The sequence below is a fragment of the Jaculus jaculus genome, chromosome 3 (assembly GCF_020740685.1).
Source record: "Jaculus jaculus isolate mJacJac1 chromosome 3, mJacJac1.mat.Y.cur, whole genome shotgun sequence".
NCBI lineage: Eukaryota > Metazoa > Chordata > Mammalia > Rodentia > Dipodidae > Jaculus > Jaculus jaculus.
This window is the reverse complement of record NC_059104.1, coordinates 135,043,603-135,067,527: the sequence shown is the minus strand read 5'-3', so window position 1 is coordinate 135,067,527 and position 23,925 is coordinate 135,043,603. Positions and strand designations below refer to the sequence as shown.

Sequence of the window (23,925 nt, the reverse complement as noted above, 5' to 3'; positions counted from 1 at the left end):
AGTGTTTATAACCTGGAGGCATTGTTGTGTGTGTGTGTCCACATCAGTGATTTTTTTTTTCTTTCATAAACAAACCAAAAAGTGACTTTTATAAGAAGAAAAACTGGTCATCCTAGCTGTTAGGTCTGACTCCCCACTGAACCGCTAGCTCCCAGGAAGTGGCCACTGTACCAGCGGGAAAGCAGTTCTTGCCCTGTTCTGCCAGCTCAGGAATGCCAGCAGGACGTGAGACAAAGAAATGACCTTTAACATTATGGAAAAGCTGGAGCAGTTGACAAAAATGTGTGCATTGAACACAGCAGATGATTCTTCTACCTCTTGCCCCTGAAATCAGTTAACTTAGGAGAGATTTTAGAAACTTTAAAGTAGTACAGTGCCTAGGTTTCTTCCAGCTTTTCACATAATGTGCTACTTCTTAGGACCTTCTAAAGCTAAGAATTCAGCCTTGTCTTATGAAAACATTGATTTATCAAGATCATTTAACATATATCTCACAGGCTTTGGAAGTTTTACAGACCACAAGGAAAGTTTCTTCCCCCCCCCCCTTTTTAAACCTGTTATGTCCCAAAACAAGTCTGCCAGACCATAGTGCAGCCATAATTCAGAGCAGCTGATGTTGCCACACCGCTTCTTTTTAAGACCAAGAAGCACAAGCTAAAATACAACAAAAATTCAAAACAAAAGAGAAATATGAAATAGTGTAGAGATGAGAGACCTAAGCAGCCACAGGCACTGGGCTAAGTTAGCAGGAAAGGGAATATGGTGACATGAACTCTACTTTTACCATCTTTTAAATTCTCTTTTTTCTTTAAAAAATTTATTTATATGAGACAGAGAGAGAGAGAAGGGAGAGAGGGAGGGAAAGAGAGAAAATGGGTATACCATGGTCTCTAGCCACTGCAAAGGAACTCCAGACGCATGTGCCACTTTGTACATCTGTCCTACGTGGGTAGTGGGGAATCAAACCTGGATCCTTTGGCTTTGCAGGCAAGTGCTTTAACCGCTAAACCATCTCTCCAGCCCTAACTTAAACTGTTTCTTCTCCTTTTATTAACTCAGGTGTGACAACTTCCACTAAAACTTACTCTCCAGTGAAACTTGACTTCTTATTCAATTGAGGAAAAGAACTTGTGATATTGTTTATGTTTAATCCCTTCACATTTTGTGTAGGAATGGACTGAAGTGTGATGTGCCCTTGTGAAGTGTGTTGTTTCTTCTTGGCTGTCATTAAGGTTTCATTGTGGTTTTCCCTCTAGCGGATCCCACGGTGAAGGACTTAATCGGAGGCTTCACCGCTCTTCATTATGCAGCCATGCATGGCCGGGCCCGGATCGCACGCTTGATGTTAGAATCTGAATATAGGAGTGACATCATTAATGCAAAAAGCAATGATGGCTGGACTCCCCTTCACGTGGCTGCCCACTACGGCAGGGACTCTTTCGTCCGGCTCCTCCTGGAGTTCAAGGCTGAAGTGGACCCACTCAGTGATAAAGGTACAACACCCCTTCAGCTCGCCATCATCCGAGAGAGGTCAAGCTGTGTGAAGATCCTCCTAGACCACAACGCCAACATCGACATTCAGAACGGTTTCCTGCTGCGATACGCCGTGATCAAAAGCAATCACTCTTACTGCCGAATGTTCCTTCAGAGAGGGGCAGACACAAACTTGGGGCGCCTAGAAGATGGACAGACTCCTTTACACTTGTCTGCCCTTCGCGATGACGTTCTCTGTGCACGGATGTTGTATAACTATGGTGCAGACACGAACACAAGGAACTATGAAGGTCAGACCCCACTGGCTGTTTCCATAAGTATTTCGGGAAGTAGTCGACCATGTTTGGATTTCTTACAAGAAGTCACAAGTATGTAATCACTGCTATTATTACTTTTTTAAAAATTCACACCTCTGAGTAGCTTAAAGTATTTCTATAATATAAAATGACTAAATATTAATCAATCCCAAAAGACCTGCTTGGTAAGTAATGTCTCATTCATCCAGAATTTAATTGTGCTTCTAAAAGTGGACAGAGGTAAGAGGAAATGGTGAAAAGTGCAGAAAGAACTTTCAGAATTCCCGAAGTTCTGTGTCCATGAAGGCCTTTCTAGGATTCCATACAATTCAGATTGAGGAATTAGGAGGAAAAGGTTGGATTTTATATTCCTTAGCTGTGGATATTCTAGACTTTGTGTTGTATTCTAAGTTCACATTTTAATTGTAACTTTTCTGCTTTGGGTGAACCATAAGAAATGGGACGTCAGAATTAATTGTTTAGGTATTCCAATAGTGAAGTATGGATCCTAAGAAAACACACCATCGGTAAGAGATTCGGCCCTTCTGTGCTGAATTAATTATTTAGGTATTCCAATAGTGAAGTATGGATCCTAAGAAAACACACCATCGGTAAGAGATTCGGCCCTTCTGTGCTGAAGCCACACAGCTTCCATTGGTATCCACTCTATTTCTGTTTGGCACTGTTTTCTTAAGGAGTCCATAAGGAGTCCATGTATCTGAGTTGTTTTCTGATAGAAGTATTAGGTGAGCATGAATGGAGTCTCTCAGTTTTGTCCAGCTTCTTTGCAAGTGGCCATGTGCTTGTAGCAGAGCCAATATCCGCACAAAGCTCATGTCTATAACAAAGTTGATTTGCTGTCTGCTATCTTTCTAGTGACTGCTTTGTCCTTGCTAATTTGAAATGTTTCCGTATTGTTACAGAAAGAGCTATGTTAACATTAAGTAGCAGGTACCAGTGGGCAAAGGGTTCTTGACCTGCATGAAGATTGTCCAGTTGGCTCTTGAAACTGAAGTTTGGAATAAAATAGTTGCTTTATGAAGAAATGAAACACAAGGCTGGAGGGATGGCTTAGCGGTTCTTTGCCTGCAAAGCCAAAGAGGACTCAGGTTTGATTCCCCAGGACACACGTTAGCCAGATGCACTGGGGGCGCACATATATGGAGTTCATTTGCAGTGACTGGAGGCCCTAGTGTGGCCATTCTCTCTCTCTCTTTCTCTGTCAAATAAATAAATAAAATATTTTAAAAAATGAAACATAATTTGAATTATGTGTAGTTATATTAGGAAAAGAGCTGTCATTGTTAAATGTATTTGAACTAAACCATGAAGAGAAGTCACTGGGGCTCAATTTAATGTGGTCAGTAGACAATTTTGTAACAATGGAAAGGCAGTGTTGTGCATGTGGTATTGTAGCTGCTGATCTCCTCGGACTTCTTGTTTCTACTCTTTTTACATCTGTACTAGAGAATCTTGGATAAAGTAGTGTGGCTGCCTCAGAAAGGCAGGAACACAGTCAGATGCCTTGGTAACTATTTCACTTGGTGGTTAATGGCACAGGCTGGAGCTAGGCTTCCCAGATTCTGACCCTAATGCTACCATGTTAGCTGTGACCTTGGGCAGGACACTTAACCTCTCTGCATCTTAGTGTCCTCAACTTATTATTAGGGTAATAATCATAGGTCTACTCTCGGTATTAGGATTATTGACTTAATATTTATAATGTACTGAGATTGGTGCCTGCCCATTTTAAGTGACATGTAAGCATTTTTCAAGGTAAAATATGTAACCAATAAATAGAGCTTGGCAAGGATTGGCTTGCTGCCAACTGAGCGAATCTTTTACATTATACTATTTAAGCTCGGAAGGGCTGGAGGGTATGTACTTCAAATTCAGACAGGCAGAAATGTCATCAGAGACCCCTGCTGTCAAGCTGTGGGTCTTCTGTGTGTAGAGCACAAGGGATAGATGCCAGGTGACAAGCTTGCTGTACAAGCTGGAAGTGCAGGGCCATCTTGTGTGTTTGTCTTTGCACCTGTCTACATCATCTCTCTTGACTCTGGTGGCATTTCCTGCCCAAAGCAAATGTGGGGTTTCTGCCTCATCCTGGCATTCTTTGGCTCTAGTAGATTTTTTGTTTTCCTGGTAAATGATTTGTTCTAGAAGAACTAGGTGTAGTTTGTTGCTTGAGGAGCCCTCTCGGAAACCAGAATAAAAGAAGGCTGTGTGGTCAGGTCTTTGGACCTCTCCTGGTCCCTGATGCCACTGAGTACAGAGTTGTTGGCTTTCAGTCCTGAACTTAGGCAGCACAGGCGCTGCATGGTGGTCTTCATTCAGCTCCACTTTCTCTTCATTCACCATTTTGATTAAAAGCAGAACTAGTAAGTAGAAATAATAAGTATACCCTTTGGAGATTTTGCCATTAAAAATCCTGGCATACTGGGGCTGAAGAGATGGCTTAGTGGTTAAAGTGCTTGCCTGCAAAGTCGACAGACCCAGGTTAGATTCCCCAGAACCCATATAAGCCATGTGTACATGGTGGTACATGCATCTGGAGTTCAATTGCAGTAGCTAGTGGCCCTGACATGCCCATTTTCTCTCTTTCTTTCTCTCAAATAAATAAAAATGAAAAACATTTGGGTGAGAAAAAGCTGCCGGGCGTGGTGGTACAAGCCTTTGATCCCAGCACTTGGGAAGCAGAGGTAGGAGGATTGTCGTGAGTTTGAGGCCACCCTGAGATTCCATTGTGAATTCCAGGTCATCCTGGGCTAAAGTGAGACCCTACCTCGAAAAACCAAAACAAAACAAACAAAAAAAAAAACAAAAACAAAAAAACCTCTAGCATATTCAGTATGAAAATAGCAGAGCAAGTGGTATGATAGTAAAATGGTACCTTCTGGGGCCATGGAGAGAACAACTGTGAAGAGATGTTGTCACGGTTCCCCCACAGCCAGTTCAACAGCCAGACTTAGCAATTACCACCTTTCATCCCAGAGCCCTCTAGAAAGCCAGACAAGGAAGGAATAGCTCCTCCGCTCAGAAACCAAGACAGCCAAGATCCACTGAAGTTGGTGAGGGTCCCCCACCCAAGGAAGACGGGTTTTAGCATATATGCTGTTGGTGAGAAGCCAGTTTGGGGTTTTTGGGTTTCTTCCTTGAAAGCTAGGGAGTGAGAGGAACACATGAAGTAAAAGGACAGTGTAGAGAGTGACTGAGGTGTAAGGAATGATGAGTCAGAGTGGTGGTGAGGACAAACAGCAGCAGACTCCCTGGGTGAGAAGGTAGAAAGCTCTTTGTTCCAGGGCTGGAAGCAGGGAGAGGTAAAGGAGGTGCGCAGGGCATCCACTCTCAAGGCCAGGCAGGACACACAGTTAGTTCAAGGAAAGCTGTTCATGCACAGTGTTGGTATGAACATCATTCTGAAGCAGGAAGGGAGGTAACCTAGGGATTCTGGACTGTGTGACTGGGTTACAATTCTCAACCACAGGTAGAAAGCAAAAGACTATAGGAATGTTTGCCTGACTCTAAAGAGGAACTTAACATTTATGCGCACACAAGACAAGGACAAGCACAAGGAAATACTGTTCAAGAGGTACAATTTTGTAATTTTGTGAAAAGACTTAAATATATCCTATCCTGAGGATTTAGTTCAGTAATCATGGAACCCAGCAGAGGAATTAGATTATAATTTTGAGGACTTTTTTCCCTAATTATCTTACTGCCCCACCGTATAAACTTGTGGTTAATATATGGGCCCAGGATTTATTCAGAATATAAATTTTTTTTCTAATTTTTTATGAGAGAGAAAGAGAGAATTGGCATATCAGGGCCCCCAGTCCCTGAAGTAGAACTCCAGATGCATGCTCCACCTTGTGCACATGAGCTACCTTGTGTGTTTGTGTCACCTTGTGGTTTGGCTTTCGTGCAACCTGGAGAGTCGAACCTGGGTCCTTAGGCTTCACAGGCAAGCTCCTTAACCACTAAGCCATCTCTCCAGCCCATGAAATTTTTTAATAGAGAACTACAATGAGAAACCTTAACCTCAGATAGTTACTAACAAGAACTTTTATATTAAGAGATGAGGTTGTAGTGGTTTCACACCTGGAGTTTTGTACCAAGAGAAGTGGTGAAGAATTTGCAGTTTGGGGGGATTGCCCCCATCAGAATGCTTGAGCAAAGATTATAGATGAGATAACTGGATAAGGCCAGGACTGTTTTCAAATAACTGCTTCTGCTGGTAGCTGGATGTGGTTGTACACACCTGTAATCTCAGGGTTCAGGAGGTTCTTTGGTTTGAGGCCAGCCTGAGCTACAATAAACAGATCTTTAGTTGTGGAGATCGTTAGCTGTGGAGAAGCTTGGAGGTACTTAGTAGCACCTCCATCTGCCCAAACCAGGCTTTTCACTTTGAGAACCTGGAGGTTAAGAAATGCACTGCTGAGCCTACTCCCCTGCTTGGCCATAGCGTTGCCAGCACTGGCATAATTACAATTTAAGTGCTTCTGTTTATGGCAAGTAGGTGTCCTGTGGCTCTCTGGGTTTATCAAAATCTCCAGACTTTTTGGTAGAGATGCTTCCTACCTGCAACTGTAATTTTTGATAGCCCCAAGATGTCATTAATTTTCAGTTTGTGCAAGCTTTTCTCCTTTAAGGACAGAAGTGGCGACTTCTAAGCACTTCACATACTGAAACTAAAACCAGAAGAGAGAGTGTGAGAGTGTGTATGTGTGTATTTTTTTTTCCGTTGATGTGTGACAAGCATCTTCATGGTCCTTTGAGTTGAGTAGTGTTTTGCGCACTGGGATCGGAGGCTCACATACCATGTCATCAAGCTGTTCCTGTACAGAAAGCCGCTGGGTTCCCGAATGACCTGCCTAATAACCTTGGCCAAGCTGTTTAGCCCTCACCTCTGCTCTGTAGATCTCAGTTTTCTCTGAGAAAAATAGGAGAATTGGACCTTTACAAATCTTTGCCAATAGCCACTTTTAAAGGTGGTAATTTCCAACCACTTATGACTTAACAAAACTGTTTTTGGATTTATTGAATGTGCATGTGTACTATTGCAGTTTGTGTGTACACAGATGTGCACCCCATGTGCATGTTTGTAAGGCCAGAGGAAGATTCCATATGTCCTCCTCCATCATTCTTTTACCTTATTTTCCTTGGATGGTCCCTTACTGAACCTAGAACTCACTGGGATCCCAGTGACCTTCCTATTTCTGCCCCTCCACCCCACTCAGCGCTGGGGTTACAGGCATGTGTGAAAATGTGGGTGCTGGGGCCTTAAATCAGGTCCTTAGCCTGTCCAGCAAACACCCCTACCTGCTGAGCAATCTTCCCACATCCCCATAATTTTTTTAAAAAATATTTTATGTCTTACTTGTTGAGAGAGAGAGAGAATGGGCATGCCAGGGCCTCCAGCCACTGCAGATGAACTCCAGATGTGTGCACACCTTTGTGTATCTGGCTTAGGTGGGTCCTGGGGAATCAAACCTGACTCCTTATACTTCTCAGGCAAGCACCTTAACAGCTAAGCATCTCTCCAGACACAAATTGTTTTTTAATTCATGTAGAGTTGTGTTTTTTATGCTGTGGGCTTCTAGGGCTTCTTAAGGCCATACTTGGTGTCATAGGCAGTTGTGTAGCAGTCCTAAAATGCTTGCCTTTTCATTGTGGTCACCTTTGCTCCGATGATGTGGAAGCTGTACAGCAAAACAGCAGCCCAGCCAGTACTGGTAGTCACTGTTTTCTTCACCACCAGGCAGCCTCAGGAAACGGTATTCCAGCCCAGTTATGGATGACTTTGACGAAGCAGTAAATGTAATTTTATTAAATTTCATCCCTTTCTGTGCATACCTTATTCTTACTCCATGGGATGAAATGAAATATATTTTTATTGAGAAGCAACTAATTGGTTGAAGCTTCATCAGTAACTTTTCTTTCTCTCTCTGTCTCTGTTTTATGTGTGAGTGTAGGATGTGTGGTGGTGGTATGCCTACATGTGGGGTATACACTGTGTGTGTGTGGTGTATGCGCATGGATGTGCCTATGTGGTGCCCTCTGGGCTGCCTGTGGTGGCTGGAGGAGAAAGTTGGTTGTCTTTCAGCACTTGTCTTTCCTACAAGGGAGTCCCGTACCAGTTCATGAGCTTGCCTCACTGGTTCTCCCACGTCCTCTCCCCATGTGACTGTGGTTACATACATGCACACATGTCTGCGCCCAGCTGTTCACGTGGTTCTGGAGAATGAGACTCAGGTAGTCTCAGGCCATCATGCTTGTGCAGAAAGTGCACTTAACCACTGAGCCATCTCTGCAGCCCACCAGCAACTTTTCTTAGGGAACACCAACCATTTTTACTTTAGCCCTTTATTTACAGGTAGTTGGCAGGCATTTTCTTATAAATGAAAAAAATTTACTTGTCGCTTTAAGGAAAGGATTGACAATATTATGACCAGTCAAAATTTGAGCTGTGAGGGTTGGAAAGCTGGCTCAGCAATTAGAAGCAGTTCCCGTGCAAGCATGAGGGTCTTAGGAGGCCTGGAAGACTCCATGGTCACACACATCTGTAACCCCAGTCCTGTAGGGGAGCAGAGCAGATTCACCAGAGCTCACGACAAAAAAAAAAAAGGTGAGTTCTGGATCAGGAAGAGACTGTGACTCAAATAACTCAAATAAGAGCCAGCAGCAGAACAATGGAGTAGGACACACAGTGTCCCTAGTGCTGCAGGCGGTCACAGCCCGCTGCAGGCAAGCTCGTGGAGGCACAGGCACTTACATATACATTCACCACACACACTGTATGACACTCTTCCATAAAAAACAAAACAAAATGAGCTCCGAAAAAGAGATTTTGGAGAACTTGTATTTACCACTGAGATTCTTAGTATAAAAAGACTCTTCTGAGATTAATGGAAATAGTCAGAGAAATGATGTTTAAAACATACTTTATTTATCTGCAAACAATGAGGGAAGAAGGGAGGGAGAGTGAGTGAGAATGGATGTGCCAGGGCCTCCTGCCCCTGCAAACAAACTCCACATGCATGTGCCTCTTTGTGCATCTGGCTTTACATGGATTCTGGGGAATTGAACCCAGACTGTTAGGCTTTGCAACCAAGTGCCTTTAATGGCTGAGCCATCTCTGCAGCCCCAAAAGTGAATTTTCTGTCTTTTAATGAAATTGGCTAACAGCTGGAAGACATGCATAACCTAATTCTAAATGGTAATGTATAATGATACTATATGTGAGTAAGACATCCATTCAAAGTTCAGGATACACCAAGAGCATAAAAGTTTGGCATTGTGGGTTCAGTTTCTTCATTGCAACTCTCCCTTAAGAAATCACTTGTGTGGTTTTGAGAGGGCATAGTATAAGATCCAGGGTTATCTGGAGAAGGCTGTCAAGATACTCCTTCCTTTTCTAACAACATACCTGAGTAAAGCTAGAGTTCTTTGAGGTGTCCAACCAAGACAGAACCTTGCAGAAGAGCACAGAGCAGATCGAAGCTAGATAGAAAAGGAGATTTACAGAAGCATAGAAATAGTGTCATTCTTCTCAGGTGTTTTTAATCTCTAGAAAGTAGCTGGGTTTTTTTTCCTCAAAAAGTTTATTTTTGCTGATGAATTTATTAGTGTTCTTGTAAATGAATCAGTAAATATGTCTGAAGTTTTTGCAGTCTTCTAACTATGGTAAGCATAGATAAATATAACACAAACACAATAATTCTTTGTACCATTTGAAGGGTACTTAAAGTAAAGAATCGTTAAGCTTTAAAGTTCTGAGCGTGGCCGTGCTGCAGTTTTTTTCTACATTCCGAGTTGGTTTCTGCACCGAGAGCGTGCAAGGCAGCCGCTCTACTAGCACACTCATCCTCAGTCCTACCTTGAGATTAAAAAAAAAATCAGCCTAGTGTTTAGAATTTTGAAAAATCTTTTACTTATTTCTTGTTAAAGCTGAAATTTATAGATAATTTGAATATTTCAAATTGCTGCCTACCCTATACTAGCATGTTTACCCTTTCCAGTGTGTACAGGCCCATGATTCCTGAACTTTGTCCTTGGCTCTTCTGGGTATCCAGGGGTTGAAGGATTCCTTTCAGTTGGGAATTCTAGGACCTTGAATCCTGGGGCCGATTTTCAGAGATTCAGCATGTATGGAACACATGAAAAATGCCAGGTCCCTGAGTAAAGACCCCTTCAACTGTTGTTGCTAATGTTAGCCACTTACTTCCAGTTTGCTTGGACACAGCATCCCTTATTCCGGTGGTAAGCTCTGGTCAAGACCACTCACAATGCAAAGACTATGTTAGTGGGCTTTTTTGTTGCCTGTCCAGAGGAGCCTGAGCTGAGGCAGTGATCTTTGTCCTCGAAGACACCATTCAAAGGCGAAATTGCCCATTGCTGTACTGTCAGTAGTGGAGAAAAGGTAGGGCTGGGTCAGATTTTGATTTGTATGTTTTGAGGAATTAAATGGCTCATGAGGCTAAAAGAAAAGGTTTGAGTAGATGAGAATTGACTTGTGTAAACTCTTTAACAGTAGACTTAATCTGTCAAGTACTTAAGCTAGTTGCTTTCTGGCACATTAATCACAGATGTTTAAAAATACTATTTTACTATTTTACAAATATCACAGTAACCAGAAATGGTTTTGTTTAGATATCAGCAATAGTCAAGTACTGTGTTTTTGAAAAACAGAAGTACTTAGTTTATAGAAATAAAACTTCGAAAACAAGATTTGAAACTTAAAAAAAATAAAATAAAACAACTTTAGGCCTGGAAGTGTGGCTCAGTAGGGTAGAACACATATTTAGCATGCACAAGGCCATGGGCTCAATCTCTGCAGACACACACATACACACACACACACACACACACACACACACACACACAAAAGAAAAGAAAAAAGAAAAGAAAAGCCTGAGCAGATACCCCACAAAGGCCTGCCCTCAGGTGCCCTGGCTTCTGTTCCTTTCCAGGACTTCGGGGATTGTGGGCTGGTGTGGATATATGTAGTAATTTGTGTGACATATTTTTACTAAGGTTATTTTTTACTTTTTTTTCCTAGTAAACTGGAGATTTTTTCCCCATACATCTATACTATAGTTTTACTAGATTTTATACTCTCAACTATTTTTTAAAAAATCCTTTAGAAATAATGCATAGTTTTAAGTCAAATTATACCACACTTTTAAGATTCTTTGAATCAGAAGATACCTTATTTTACACAATTTTCATAGTGTTTCCAATTTTTAGTTGTGGACACCTACAGATATCTCTCGTTTGTAAACCACAGATGGTTTTGTGTGATTTAACACAATTAGAAGATGAAAATCAATGTTCATTTGCCTGTGGAAAAATATATTACTGTCAGAAGGCTAATACTGGATATATTTGAATTCTAAGAGGCTACCATGATTTTTATTTTAAGGGAAGCTAGAAACTGCTTTTCGTAGTAGAAAATAAGATTTGTTTGGCTTGGTTTCATGCTGAGTCTCAGTGAAGGGACTTCAGAGGCAAGAGTAAATGGATAAGACAGGCATATAGTAAGATTTTAAAATAGTAGCTGAGATAAAATGGTAGTAAGAGGGCTGGAGAGATGGCTTAGTGGTTAAGGTGCTTACCTGTGAAGCTAAGGAGCCAGCCAGGTTCAGTTCCCCAGGACCATTAATGTAAGCCAGATGTACAAGGTGGTGCATGCATCTGGAATTCGTTTGCAATGGCTGGAGGCCCTGGCATGCCCATTCCCTGTATCTGCGTGCCTCTCTCTCTATCCAATATCTAAATCAATAAATTTTTTAAAAAGGATAGTGAGATACCATTCCAGATGTTAATCTAAGAAGGAAAAGGTATGAGATGGATTTTAAAGCAATACAAAGGAAGAGAGATCTTCCGTTTCATCTCATCTTCTCCACATCAGTAAAAGCCTGGAACTATGTCTTGCATGTGTTCATTCACTTTGGCTGTTTTAAATGTTTGTATCTCTGTCTGATTTTATGAGTATGAATATTTTTATAGAAATAACTAATTTCAGCCTGTTATACAATAACAGTAGTGAAGTTGAGTGGAGGGGTGTTTTGGTATTGATCTTTGTGAGTTATCCTGATGTGGCCCAAGTTACGTATTTATGCTAACTGGACCCTTCAGAAACATTTCCTATTTTCTACGAACCCAGTCATTAGTGATGATAGGCCACTTCACAAAATGGAATGATTAACACCCTTTGAACTGTGAGGTAATTCCATTGTACTTCATTATCTTGAATGCCTTGTAGTTTTTTCTGTATCCCCCAGTGCTTATAATTCCTTAAATTATAGTCTTTTAGGAAGTATTCTCCATGTTTCCCATAGGCTAGGCAGTTGTCACTTAACATACTAAGAATTAATTTTCTAAGATGCCTAGTGCATGTTTTTATTGATTTTTGTTGTTATTTTCCTTCTCATACTTTTTCTGCCTTTTTTCTTCTGCCTTTTCCTCCTTCTCTCCTTTTACTCCTTGAATCTTTGGATACTGATACTGCACTGATCAGCATGTAGTAGATGCTCGATAAATACTGTTAAGTGGTCTGTTGACAAGAGGTAAGCCCTTGTCTTTGAATCATAATCTTCTAGTCCTAAAATGCTGACCCTGAAGAAAGACTCCCCAGGTAGTCTGCAGAATAACAGACCACTGAATGTAGTCCTTATTATTCTTTATTATTTAACCCCTACTGTTAATTCAGCAATGCTGACAGATCGCAGGATAAGTTAATATCTCAGTAAGCAGAGAATGTGTAATTATCCCCCCACTCCTTACTGCATGTCTGTTTATACATGAAAAAATCCCCCCCCAACCATAGTTTTCCCAGGGTTGTGGAGATGGCTTAGTTGGTGCAGCATTTGCCACATAAACCTGAAGGCCTAAGTTCAGATCCCCGTCACCAACATTAATACTGGGTGTGGTGATGCATGCCTGTACCCTTAGTGCTTGGCAGGTGAAGACAGGTGGGTCCCCAGGGCAAGCTATCTAGCTAGACGAGTCAAATCAGAGAGCCTTGGGTTCAAGGGAGAGACTGTCTCAAAAAAACAAGGTAGAAAGTGACAGATTACTGGCTGCTCCTTATCTGTCTGTCATCTTAACATCAGGAAGATGAACATCACTTTCTAAGGAGGGGCCTTCTGCTTTCCTGGAAACAAGAAGCAAATATCCTTATAAAGATTTAGCAATTTATATTTTTTAATGTATTTACCAAATCATTTCTGATTGGTTGACACTATGCTCAGCACTTTGCCAAAATTAATGTTTTTAATGTTTGTAAAGCCTTTGCGGTAGGTGCTATTGTTACAAGGAAACTGAGGCAGGAGGCTCATGGCCAAGATTATGTTTGTAAAGCCTTTGCAGTAGGTACTATTGTTACAAGGAAACTGAGGCAGGAGGCTCATGGCCAAGATGATGCAGTAGCTCAGGAGTCAAACCCGGGCAGTCTGGCTCCAGGGTTGATGATTATGACCACTATAACATGTCCCTTTCCTTAAAGGTAACTCTGCTGACAGGAGTTACATGTGGCCAAGAATTCTTAAAAAGATTACATTCTCCCAAAATATGTAAGGCTGCCATACCACACTATTTAAGGAGAAGAAAATTGAGCAAAGCACTTCAATATACTTAAGCCTAGAATGTCCTCTGAATACAGTGTTCCAGTATGTTTAGGCCTGGACAGTCCTGTCTGAGCTCCCAGTTGACCATAGCACCAGCTCACCAGCCACCTGAGTGAGCCATTTTTAAGGGGAGGGCCTGATTGATCTGCTCCAGAAAACACTTGGAACAGATGAGGAAAGTAATTATTGTCTTAAACCGTTAAATGTCAGAAGTCATTAACACTAATAATCAGAGTGCCCTTAGCATAGTAATGATGGAAGAACTACCATTCTTACCAGTTGTTTGGCTCTGCATGAGCCTTCTAGGAAGGTATAGGAGATATTGTGGTCATATCTGCAAGTATGTCATAAAGCAAGACCATCAGAAGATCTCCCAGGACATAACCTATGTCTCCACTTCTTTTTTTTTTTTTAACCTCAGCTAAACAGATTCCAATAATTTAATTATGTCTGTCAATTTTATCCTTGTTTGTCTTTCAATTAAAGCAGTACTTAAAAAAAAAAAACTGCCATCTATGAGGAAATTGAAATTCTTAGATAAAGAAAGAACGAAAAGAAAGAAAGATAGATCACATCCAGTATGCTCTGGTTTGCATTTGCAGATAAAATACCATAAGCATTTATTGAAAAATACTGACTGTGAAAGTATTGGCTTCCTAAAGTTAACTCATGCATGATGGTGAAAAATAATATGAAACATTAGGAAATGATTTGTTGATATGGGCGTTTTCCACAATGATATGACCGTTCTGTTTTAAGGACAAGCTTATTATGTATTTATTCCTTCAACTAATATTTGTTGAGTGCTGTGTCAGGTATTGGGGTTTACATTGGCAAAGGATGTCAGGCATGTTCTGCCCTTATGGAACATGTCATACAGTAAGGAAGATAGACATTGGTACCTAAACACAATATTCATAAATATAAAACCATAACCTTGAGCAGTATAAAGGATGGGAACTCAGAATATGTGATGGGGAAGCCAGTCTCATGTTTTTAGATGAAGAGAGTTTTAGCAGAGATCTGGAAGTATCCAGAGATCAGCAGGTGCATCTGTGTCACTTCCATGAATCATCTGCAGATAGTTGTTTCTATGTATACATACCCTTAGTTGGCAGCAGTATGTCCAAGAAAGTGTTCACTTTGCTTCAGCTCGGTTATAAGACTGCCTACGAAGTACTCTCTTGGGGAAACAGTGTGCATGCAGCACCAAGCCTTCCAGAGTTGCTCTTGTTCTCTCTTCTCTCTTCTTTCTTCTCTCTTCTCTCTTCTCTCTTCTCTCTCTCTCCCTGTGTGTGTGTACTTATGATTGAATTTAAGGGCCTTGTGCATGCTGTGATGGTACTCTACCACAGAGCTCCATCCCTGGACCAAGAGGTCTAAATGTTAAGGAGTCTTTTCTACTCATGAAGAATTACTTACTGTTGCATAATCATAATCAAAACAAGATCAATGCAAGGAGGTATGGGGGCTTAGCTCAGTGATAGAGTACTTACCTAGTGTGCATGAGGCACTGGGTTCAATTCCCAGTAGATAGATAGATAGATAGATAGATAGATAGATAGATAGATAGATGGATGGATGGATGGATGGATGGATGGATGGATGGATGGATGGATGGATAGATATAGATATAGATATAGATATAGATATAGATATAGATATAGATATAGATATAGATATAGATATAGATATAGATATAGATATAGATAGATATCATGTGATGTGATTTGTGTATGTGTGTCACATGTTGCACATACTACAGGTTAAAGTACTAACCACAGTATTGGTTATCATGTATGACCTGGTCTGTGTAGCCTCAAAGGTCCTCTGGACCCTTCCAGAATTCTGTGAGGTCAAAATAGTTTTCATAGCAGTTATAAAGACATTATTTGCCATTTTCAAATTTCTTCTCTTCTCAGTGTAGGTGGGGTTTTCCAGAGAGTAGATGGTGTGATTTTTATTTCAACAAAATTGAGTGCAGAAGTATATGTGATAATTCTTTTCTTTTAGTAAGCCAAACTTTAAAAGGCATTGTAAAAAATGTGAAAAAATGTCATTCCACTCACTATTTTGTGTTACATATTTTTTATGTTACTCATTCTAATGTAACAGGTCTATTTTTATAACATTTAAATGAATTAATAAGTATCTCTAAAATGTCTGTCTGCTGATATAGTTATTATCTATAGATAGAGCCCACATCAAAACTCTTTTGTATCCTTAATAGTTTTTAAAAGCATAATGTGATTTGAAACCAAATGTTTAAAAGCCACTAAAATGTGGTATCTACTTGACTTTTTAAGCATGTTACTTCATCTCTCTGAAATTATCAATAAAATGGGATGCTGAACCAAAAATTTTCCTTACAAAAAGATTAGAGGACTTAATATATATCAGGAGCTTAAAATGCCAGTGACATGAAGCATTCAATATGTTAGTTTCCTTAGTGTTACCTTTAATGGAAGGTAGAATGGCCATGATTTCAAATACTGATTGAAGCATTGTTAAAGAGACTTTGTACTGTTGATTATTAGTATTGTTATAATACAAAACAAAGTCATTGAGGTAAAGGAATTTGGATTTTATTACTTTTACTTTGGGTTGAGTAATAGCAGTGGTATTGACAAGTGGTCATAGTTTGAAGAAAAGTGAAATGTAGGTTCAGACTCGCTTGCTGTGCATTTCAAACCCTGCTGCCCCACTCAACCCCCATCCTTGCAGCCAGGGTTCTGCTTTGTCTAGAGTGACAGCGAGTAGGCAGCGCACATCATTTGCAAAGCTCTGTAGGGATTATGATGGGTGCAGGCCGCCAGCACCCTAACCACAGAGCTGAAAATGCCCACAGTAGAGAGTGTAGTATTCAATATACACTTTTCCAATAAAGAAACTGAGGCTCAATAAAATAATTTTACTCATAGAAGCTCATCTTCATATGAGAGTTCTCATCAGAACAAAAGCTTCAGTTCTCTTGATTTATGGTGGAAAGAATATCAGGCTAGGAATCAGAGCTGGTCTTAGTCTCATTTTAAGGTACAGTTGGTTATCTGACAGTAGGCAGGTACTTGAATCTCTGACCATGAATATCCTTATTTGTAAAATACATGTGGGAATATCTATTTGTGTTACTTTTCTATTGCTGTGACCAAATTACCTGACAGACTCCTTCAGGGTGGAAAGATTGATCTTGGCTCATGGTTTCAGAGGGTTTTATCCATAACTGCTTGATCTCATGTGCTTGGGCAGAGCATCATGGCAGCAGAAGTGGGTGATGGAGGGGGTTGTTCATATGCATGAACAGGGAGCAGAGAATGAGACAGGAAGCAGCTAGGACCAGCTCCAATTACTGAATTCCTCCAGCTAGGCTCTTCCTTTCTAATTTCAACAATACACCAAAATAGTACCATTATTTGGGAATCAAGAATTCAAATCATGAGTCTGTCAGGGACATAGCATAATAGACTATAATACTGCCATACCGTAAAGGGTTTTAGAAAAGACCAGATAGGAAAGTCAACACATGAAGGTACCCAGGAAACTTTGATTTTAGTCAGCGTTGAATTTTCAGTCCTGTACATGTAAAGTTCATGGAGAGTACTTCCCAGTGAAATAAACAATTATTCTCCAAAGTTCAAAGCTGCATTTAAGTAGTGTGTTTTGTTGCTTTATAACATTTTCTTTTTCTGTCATTTTAGGACAACCCAGAACATTGCAGGACCTGTGCCGAATTAAAATTCGACAGTGTATAGGCCTTCAAAACCTGAAGCTGCTTGATGAACTACCAATTGCCAAGGTCATGAAAGACTACTTAAAACACAAATTTGATGATATCTGATGCACCAGGACTCTGAGCAAGATTAGGAGTTATTCCAGATACTTAAAGGCTTTTGGCCTTGCACAAAGTATATCCTATGCAATTTCTGATTTGCTGTGAAGTCAGAAAGCAGGTATACACTTATAGGTTTTTCATTTGTTTGGTTTTCATTGTAGGGGAGGGGTATATATATATACATACATATATATATGCATATATATATGTATGTGTATATATATATATATATATACACATACACATATATATATATACATACACACATACATACATACACACACACACACATACACACACTGTGCTTGAAGGTCTTAATTTGGTTTCTTGGTCCAAGTTTATGAGGTCCAAGCCTTTCTATATAATAATTGCATTTAGAAAAATTCTTTTTCCTAAATGACAGAAGCAGGTTTGAAGTAAAAGTTTTCCCTTTCAATCTTAAAGTTTTATTCCTGAACAAGGTACTAGAAACCAGTAGAACACTGTTCAAGTTTGGCCCAGTCTTACCCAAGGGGTCCTGGGTTATACTGGAAAATTCACTATGAAAAAATTTAAAGTAATGCTATCACCTCATTTATTTTTAATGAGTGCAGATTAGCTGTTTCAAACTGTTCTTTCTTTTTTCCTAATTAATGTAGCCTTCCATTACAGAAACCCAGAACCTCCACTTCCTTTGGTGTGCACTTGTTTTTAACTTATTTTTTTTTTTTAAAGAACTGTAGGACACTACTCTAAGATGTTTCAACTCCTGTCTCTTGTTCAGTTGTGCTTAAAAAAAAGATGGGAAAAGAAATATTTTTAAAAGCCAGTGTATTCTGTTTTTGAAAACAGTACCTCTAGTGCAATACTCTTTCTCCATGTGCTCTCTCATGACGTCACTTGCTGTTCACCTTCCTCAGCGGCTTGGGTGCGCCCTGAGCCAGGAGCCACCACTTCTGTTTTCATTACAAATCCAAGGTGTGCCATGGGGATTCCATTTTAAACTTTGTGTCTTTTTTCCCCCCACCTTAAGCAGAAAATTTCATATCCTGGGGCAAAGTTCCCTGGAAATAGTCTAAATTCTTGTTAAACCATTTGGCTTCAGTGGTTAAAAACTTTGGGGGGTTTCATGATGGTTTTTCCCCCCTTCCTGGTGATATATATAGATAAATATTTTTAAGAGTGAATTCTTTAATGGGTGCACATTTGTGAGTCTGGCTAATTCCTAATATGCTAACTAAGTATTTCCTGTCTATTTTAAGGATAGGTACAGTGAAGCTCTTCAGGACAGATTTCTTTTCTGGGTTGATTGGGCCTGTGTGTTCAAGACAAACCCACTTGCAGCAAAGTGTCATATCAAGGGCAGAGGTCACGGAGGCACTAGGCATCAGCTTGGTGCCCTTGGAACGGGTTCTGTGCTTTGTTTGTCATTATGTTAGCTTCAGGAGAGACTTCAGATTTTCCATGTCATCCTAGTGCTTCAGCAAACTTTCAAGATACTTATATACTGTTAGTAAACTTGTTTCTCAAGTTTACAACAGGAAAGGCTTCCCTTTTCTTGTCCTAATGCTACTTTTCTGACATGGAGTATGAAACTCCTCCACCTGGAAGTGTAGCAAAGCAGAATTAGGAGTATACTCATGTCCGTTCTCTTCGTGAGCCAGCAGAGTCTGCTCTCAGCTGCAGCCACCTGGCCGCCAAACAGTTGCTGTGCCGCAGGTTTTAAAGAATGGGCTGCTTTGGAAAAACAATGGATGAAGAATCACTGGTGTGGCCCATAGACCATTGCAGGCATCCTGAGGCCTGAGTTATAACTGTCCCCTACTGCAGCTGGAGCCTGATGGGTAGGAATGGGTGGCAGTGTGACCTCATCAGAAAAGTTATCTTCCTGGAGATTCTCTAGTGAAGACAGCTGCTGAGCTGTGTTCACATTCTGTATTGAAGACTCAGGTCAGGGTTCCAGGTTAGCAGTGACTTGAGTGCTACTTCTATTAAAACCTCAAGCGAAGGAGCAGCAGGGAGCCCAGGTTCTGTGCTCTGAGCAGTGCAGTTAAGGTTCCAGTTGCACAGGGCCAATTTCCACATACATGTGTATTAATTTATTCAGTTAGCTCAAAATAATTCTCTCCCCAGTCATTCAGAAGTTTCCAAAGGAAGTTAGCCACTGATTTGAGTCAGGGAATTTCAAGTAAAAAGATCAGACAAAGGCAAATTCTTTATTCTGCTATACTGCTGTTGTGACTTCAGAGAAATTATGAGAACTCTTCCTGGAATTGAGATTTCTATTCAGTGAAGAAGCATATCATTCCATTATTTATTGTTTGAGGTTTGATTTACTTGGAAGCTTAAAAAGAATGCTCTTTGTTAAAAGAATTCCAATCACATACTGTATTTAACAGTAAGTGACACATCTTGTAGTCGGTAGTGGTGGTGCTGGTGAACATGCAGGTCCACACTTGAATCTGATTGTCCGGGAAGCTTTCTGTGGTCACACGATGAGCAGCAAGAACAAGTATTTCAGAAAGTCAACAATTGGTTTTCCCAGAGTCTTGACTAAAGTGTTCAACAGATTACCCAATTTGTCACTGATGCTTTTGTGTTTCTTTTGAAATATATTATTTAAGCCTATTACTAAAATTTTATAACAAATATATTTGGCAAGTACACCAAAGAAACCAGCTCATAAAAGATTATGATCATTAATGAACTGCAAAACCTCATCTTTTGAAAACAAGGGTGTTTTGTAAATATTTGTGTTTATAAATGTACAGCAGAGTAAGAGTGTTTTTTAGATTATTTAATTCCCATATTTCTAAACTATTTACTACAGAATAATCTACGCTCATTAGTTTGGCCGACTTGACTGTTTCGTTTTTCAATTCATTATCAGTCATGCTTGGAACAACCTTTCCACTAGAGAATTCAGTGTTCTGGCAGTGGCCGGAGTGCACATCTGGAGCCTGAGGGAGTCTAGCTTGACTTGTCAGGTGCACACCCTTGTAAGAAACGAGAAAGTGGAGCTTCTTGCGGAGTGGACCATCCCCCACGAGAGTCTGCCTTCCCTGCGGGACCACTCACTAGCCCAGGATGTGATTGGGACGAGGCTGTTTGCCCACAGATTGATTAGCTTTCATGTAACTCCCAGTGTGTTATAGCATAATCTATTCTGTTCTTCCTTTGTAATGTAAGTTTTGCTTTGGGTCAGTTTGAATTAAAAAAAAAAAAACTTAAATCTGGTTTAAAAAAAAGTATTGGAATTGTGTTTTATTTCTAGTCTGCCTTAATTTTTAATTTTTTGCACATGTGTGGGCATGTTGTGTGTTCATATGCATGTGATACATGGTTGCAGTTATTCATGTGTGCATGTGGAGGCCAGAGGGCAACATTGGGTGTCATTTTCCGCCCATTTTGTGAAGCAAAGTCTCTTGCTGGACCTGGAACTCACCTACTAGCTAGACTAACTGGCCAGTGAGCCCTGCGAAACCACCTGTCCACTTCTCCAGTGCCGGCATCGGCATCTCAGGCACACTCCCAACACTGCATACTTATGTGGGTCTGGGACCCAAATTTGTTTCCTCAGATTTGTACAGCAAACATATATTCAGATGTTTGGTGAAAAGAAACAAATGTCTATTGCTCCTCAACTTCTAGATCTCTACGAGCTGTGTAAGAGCGTGATGCAGAAAACAGCTCCCCTTGCGTTCGCATACAGCCCACTTGTGGCCTCACTTGTACTCACTCACTTTTTAAAAAAATGTGCACACTGTGCAAATCCCAACCAACAAAAGGCTCGGTCCTGATTGTGTCAATCGAGCATAGCCACAGCCTTCTTGAGCCATATTCATCATGCATGCCAGCTACACCTTGACAGAAGAAGATGGTGCACATATGCAATTGAAACACCGAACAGTAACATAGTCTCTGCAGTGAATCCAAGGTAATGTGTTAGCCTGGGAGAGAAAGGAGCAAAATGACTTGGATTTCACTTCCTTTAACAAGCACAGCTTGATTTGGGAGAGACCTCAGCCTCATAAATGATGGCGTGCTAGGAAAAAGGGAAGACAGACTGTTCAGCACTCCATGCAAGAAAAAGGATGTGTTGGAATTATAACCTTGTTGCATATTTGTACAGGGTTTGGCACAAATGAAAGCCAGGAATGGGACACTTGAAACTATTTCTAATGGTCAGCAGGGGAGTTTGGATATGAAAAATAGCTGTGTTGCTTGGAAATCTTGAGGTCATTCCTTTTCTAATATGATGTAAGGAGTGTATTGTTTTCTCAGCGGAAATACAGTTTCCAAAAATGGCTTACTAGCTATTGATAAAATGGATTTTCTACTTGGTAAAAGAAGTACTTACTTGTACTTTCTTATAGTTGGTATCCACAATGAAATAGAGAACAGCTTTGAATCATCATCTGCTATATTAATGTAACTTACTTGTTACTTAATTGAATGAAGCTTTACAAATTTTGATGTTAGATTATTTCTTGTATTTTTTTCTTTTTTAATATTTTTTGTTGGTTTATTTTTCTTTGAGAGTGACAGACAGGGAGAGAAGGGAGGAGAAAGGTGGGGGGGCACGCCAGGGCTTCCAGCCACTGTAAAGGAACTCTAGATGCATGCGCCCCCTTTGCATCTGGCTAATGTGGGGCCTGGGGAATCCAGCCTCGAACCAGGGTTTTTAGGCTTCACAGGCAAGCACTTAACCACTAAGCCATCTGTCCAGCCCATATTTCTTATATTTTTTTAACTTTTTATTGATAACCCCTGTACATATACAATATGCCATTATCATAATTCCCTCCCACCATCTTCCCTTTTCCTCCTGAATCCCAACCCTCTTGCCCCCTTAATCGCTTATTTCCATCTAGACTCCTTTCTATTTTGTTGTCATCATTTTTTTCTTCCTGTTAGGCGGGTCTTGTCTAGATAGCATCAGCCACTGTGTGGTCATGAATTTCATGACTACTTTGTATCTGGAAGACAGTATTGCAAAGCACTCTTCTTTCACTTTTTTCTTACATATTTTTTTTCCCTCCCTCTTCTGCAATGGTCCTTGAGCCTTGAGGGTGTTAATAGAGATGTCTCTCTTATTGCTGAACACACCAACACACCACTGTCATTTCTTCTCAGCACTTTGGTGAGTTTATGTCATCCCAGTGGTCACTGCCATCTGAAAAGAGAAGCTTCTCTGACCAAAAGTAAGAGCAGCATTAATACCTGAGAATAAACATAAGTATTCAGCAGGCAATTTGATGGGCACAGTGTATCCATTTAGCTAGACAATAGTAGTTTCTCTAGGATTTAAGACTTCCCCAGCCATAGGCTTTGGATTAGGTTTTCAGTACCATCAAGTCCAATCAGAGGGCAGTTGGTTTTCCCCCAAAACAGACATGTCACCATTGTACCAGTTGGTAGATTTGTCTTGGCCAGCTGCAAAGCTTGCAAGGTCCATTGCTGGTTAAGACCACTGATGATTTTTTCTCCCACAATAGGCTGCATAGCTCTTTCCAGCATCCTAACAGCCAGTCAATAAGGAAGTCTTCCAGCTTGATTTCTCAGTGACCTACTCCTATTTTGTCTCTTTTTAAAAACAGGTTAAAGGTGTGAGCCACCACACCAGGATTTGATGTTAGAATTTTTATTAGCTTAAATACTAATAAATATTTTGAACAGCCACAGCCACATCCTGAGACTCAGACCAGAGTTGTCATAGACTCCTAAAATACAAGATGACTTGTCATTATTCTTATCACTAACTATTCTGTCCCTACCTATGTTTCATAAATCTTAGGTCATCAGAGGGCCAGCAACATGTCGTGCTAACGGGATCTCACCATTCCCTATCTGTTGCTGGTTCCATGTTTCGTAACCTGGATTTTGAAGACTGGCGCATTCTATAGATAGTTTCTCATTTGCCAGAGGAATTCTTCCTGGGTGAAGGTTCATGTTCTGAAGCAAATTTAAGAAGGTTGAGGCTACTTGTGAATGTTTTCTAAGCCATTACCAGTGTGGGACTAAAACCCTGATCCCCAGCCCTGTTGCTAGTGTGTTTGGTCTCTTCTTAGCTGTCCAAAGTAGGGACCTTACACTAAGTGATTACACACCTTTCTTTCAGGTGACCCAGCCTACTTTATACTGTATTTCCATTGTACAGCTTCAGACAGAACAGTTTTTCAGTTCTGGACTGAAACATTCTATCATGGATGATGGAGGAAGGATGGAAAGGAGGAGGAAGAGAGAGGGGAAAGAGAAAGATCACGGGAAGATCTAAGTAGAAGAGGGACTAGTTTATTGGAAAGAAGAGAGACAAGAAGGGTGTTATGATCATGTGGTATATACATGTTTGAAAATTTTCAATACAAGTACATTAGAAGTAAAGGATCTTATTAAACAATCTTTCTGTTTCAAAAATGAGCATTGGAAAATGAGTACTTTTAATTATAAATATATTTAATTAAATCTTGGTTTGTTTTATGATCTTAAAAAATCGTATTTGGAATGCTTTTTTTTTTCTTAGTATTGACTTCTTATTAGGAAACTTTTAGACTAATGTTAAGTGCAGTTGAAATCATGTTAAGTAGTAAAGTGATTCACTTTTCTCTGACACAAAATCTTATGAATCAGAAAAGAGGCAGCTGTGTGTGGACAGCAGGGTTCCGTTGAAGTTGAGAAATTTGTTTCTGTCACAAGT

The 23,925-nt window shown here is 40.3% G+C and overlaps 1 protein-coding gene across 5 annotated transcripts in view; it reads left to right on the top strand.

Annotated features, from left to right (window-relative positions):
• Asb7 (ankyrin repeat and SOCS box containing 7) overlaps window positions 1-20,458 on the top strand; it is a 43,318-nt gene extending 22,860 nt beyond the window's left edge. For 3 of the 5 annotated variants that reach the window (XM_045145956.1, XM_045145957.1, XM_045145955.1), the window contains 2 exons: window positions 1,257-1,862; window positions 17,116-20,458. In XM_045145956.1, the coding sequence (XP_045001891.1) occupies window positions 1,257-1,862; window positions 17,116-17,255 (746 nt within the window). In that variant the 3' untranslated portion in view covers window positions 17,256-20,458. Of the gene's footprint in view, window positions 1-1,256; window positions 1,871-17,115 lie in introns of those variants that run through there. The other 2 variants (XM_045145958.1, XM_045145959.1) reach the window with 2 other exon arrangements.
• Window positions 20,459-23,925: the final 3,467 nt, after the last annotated feature.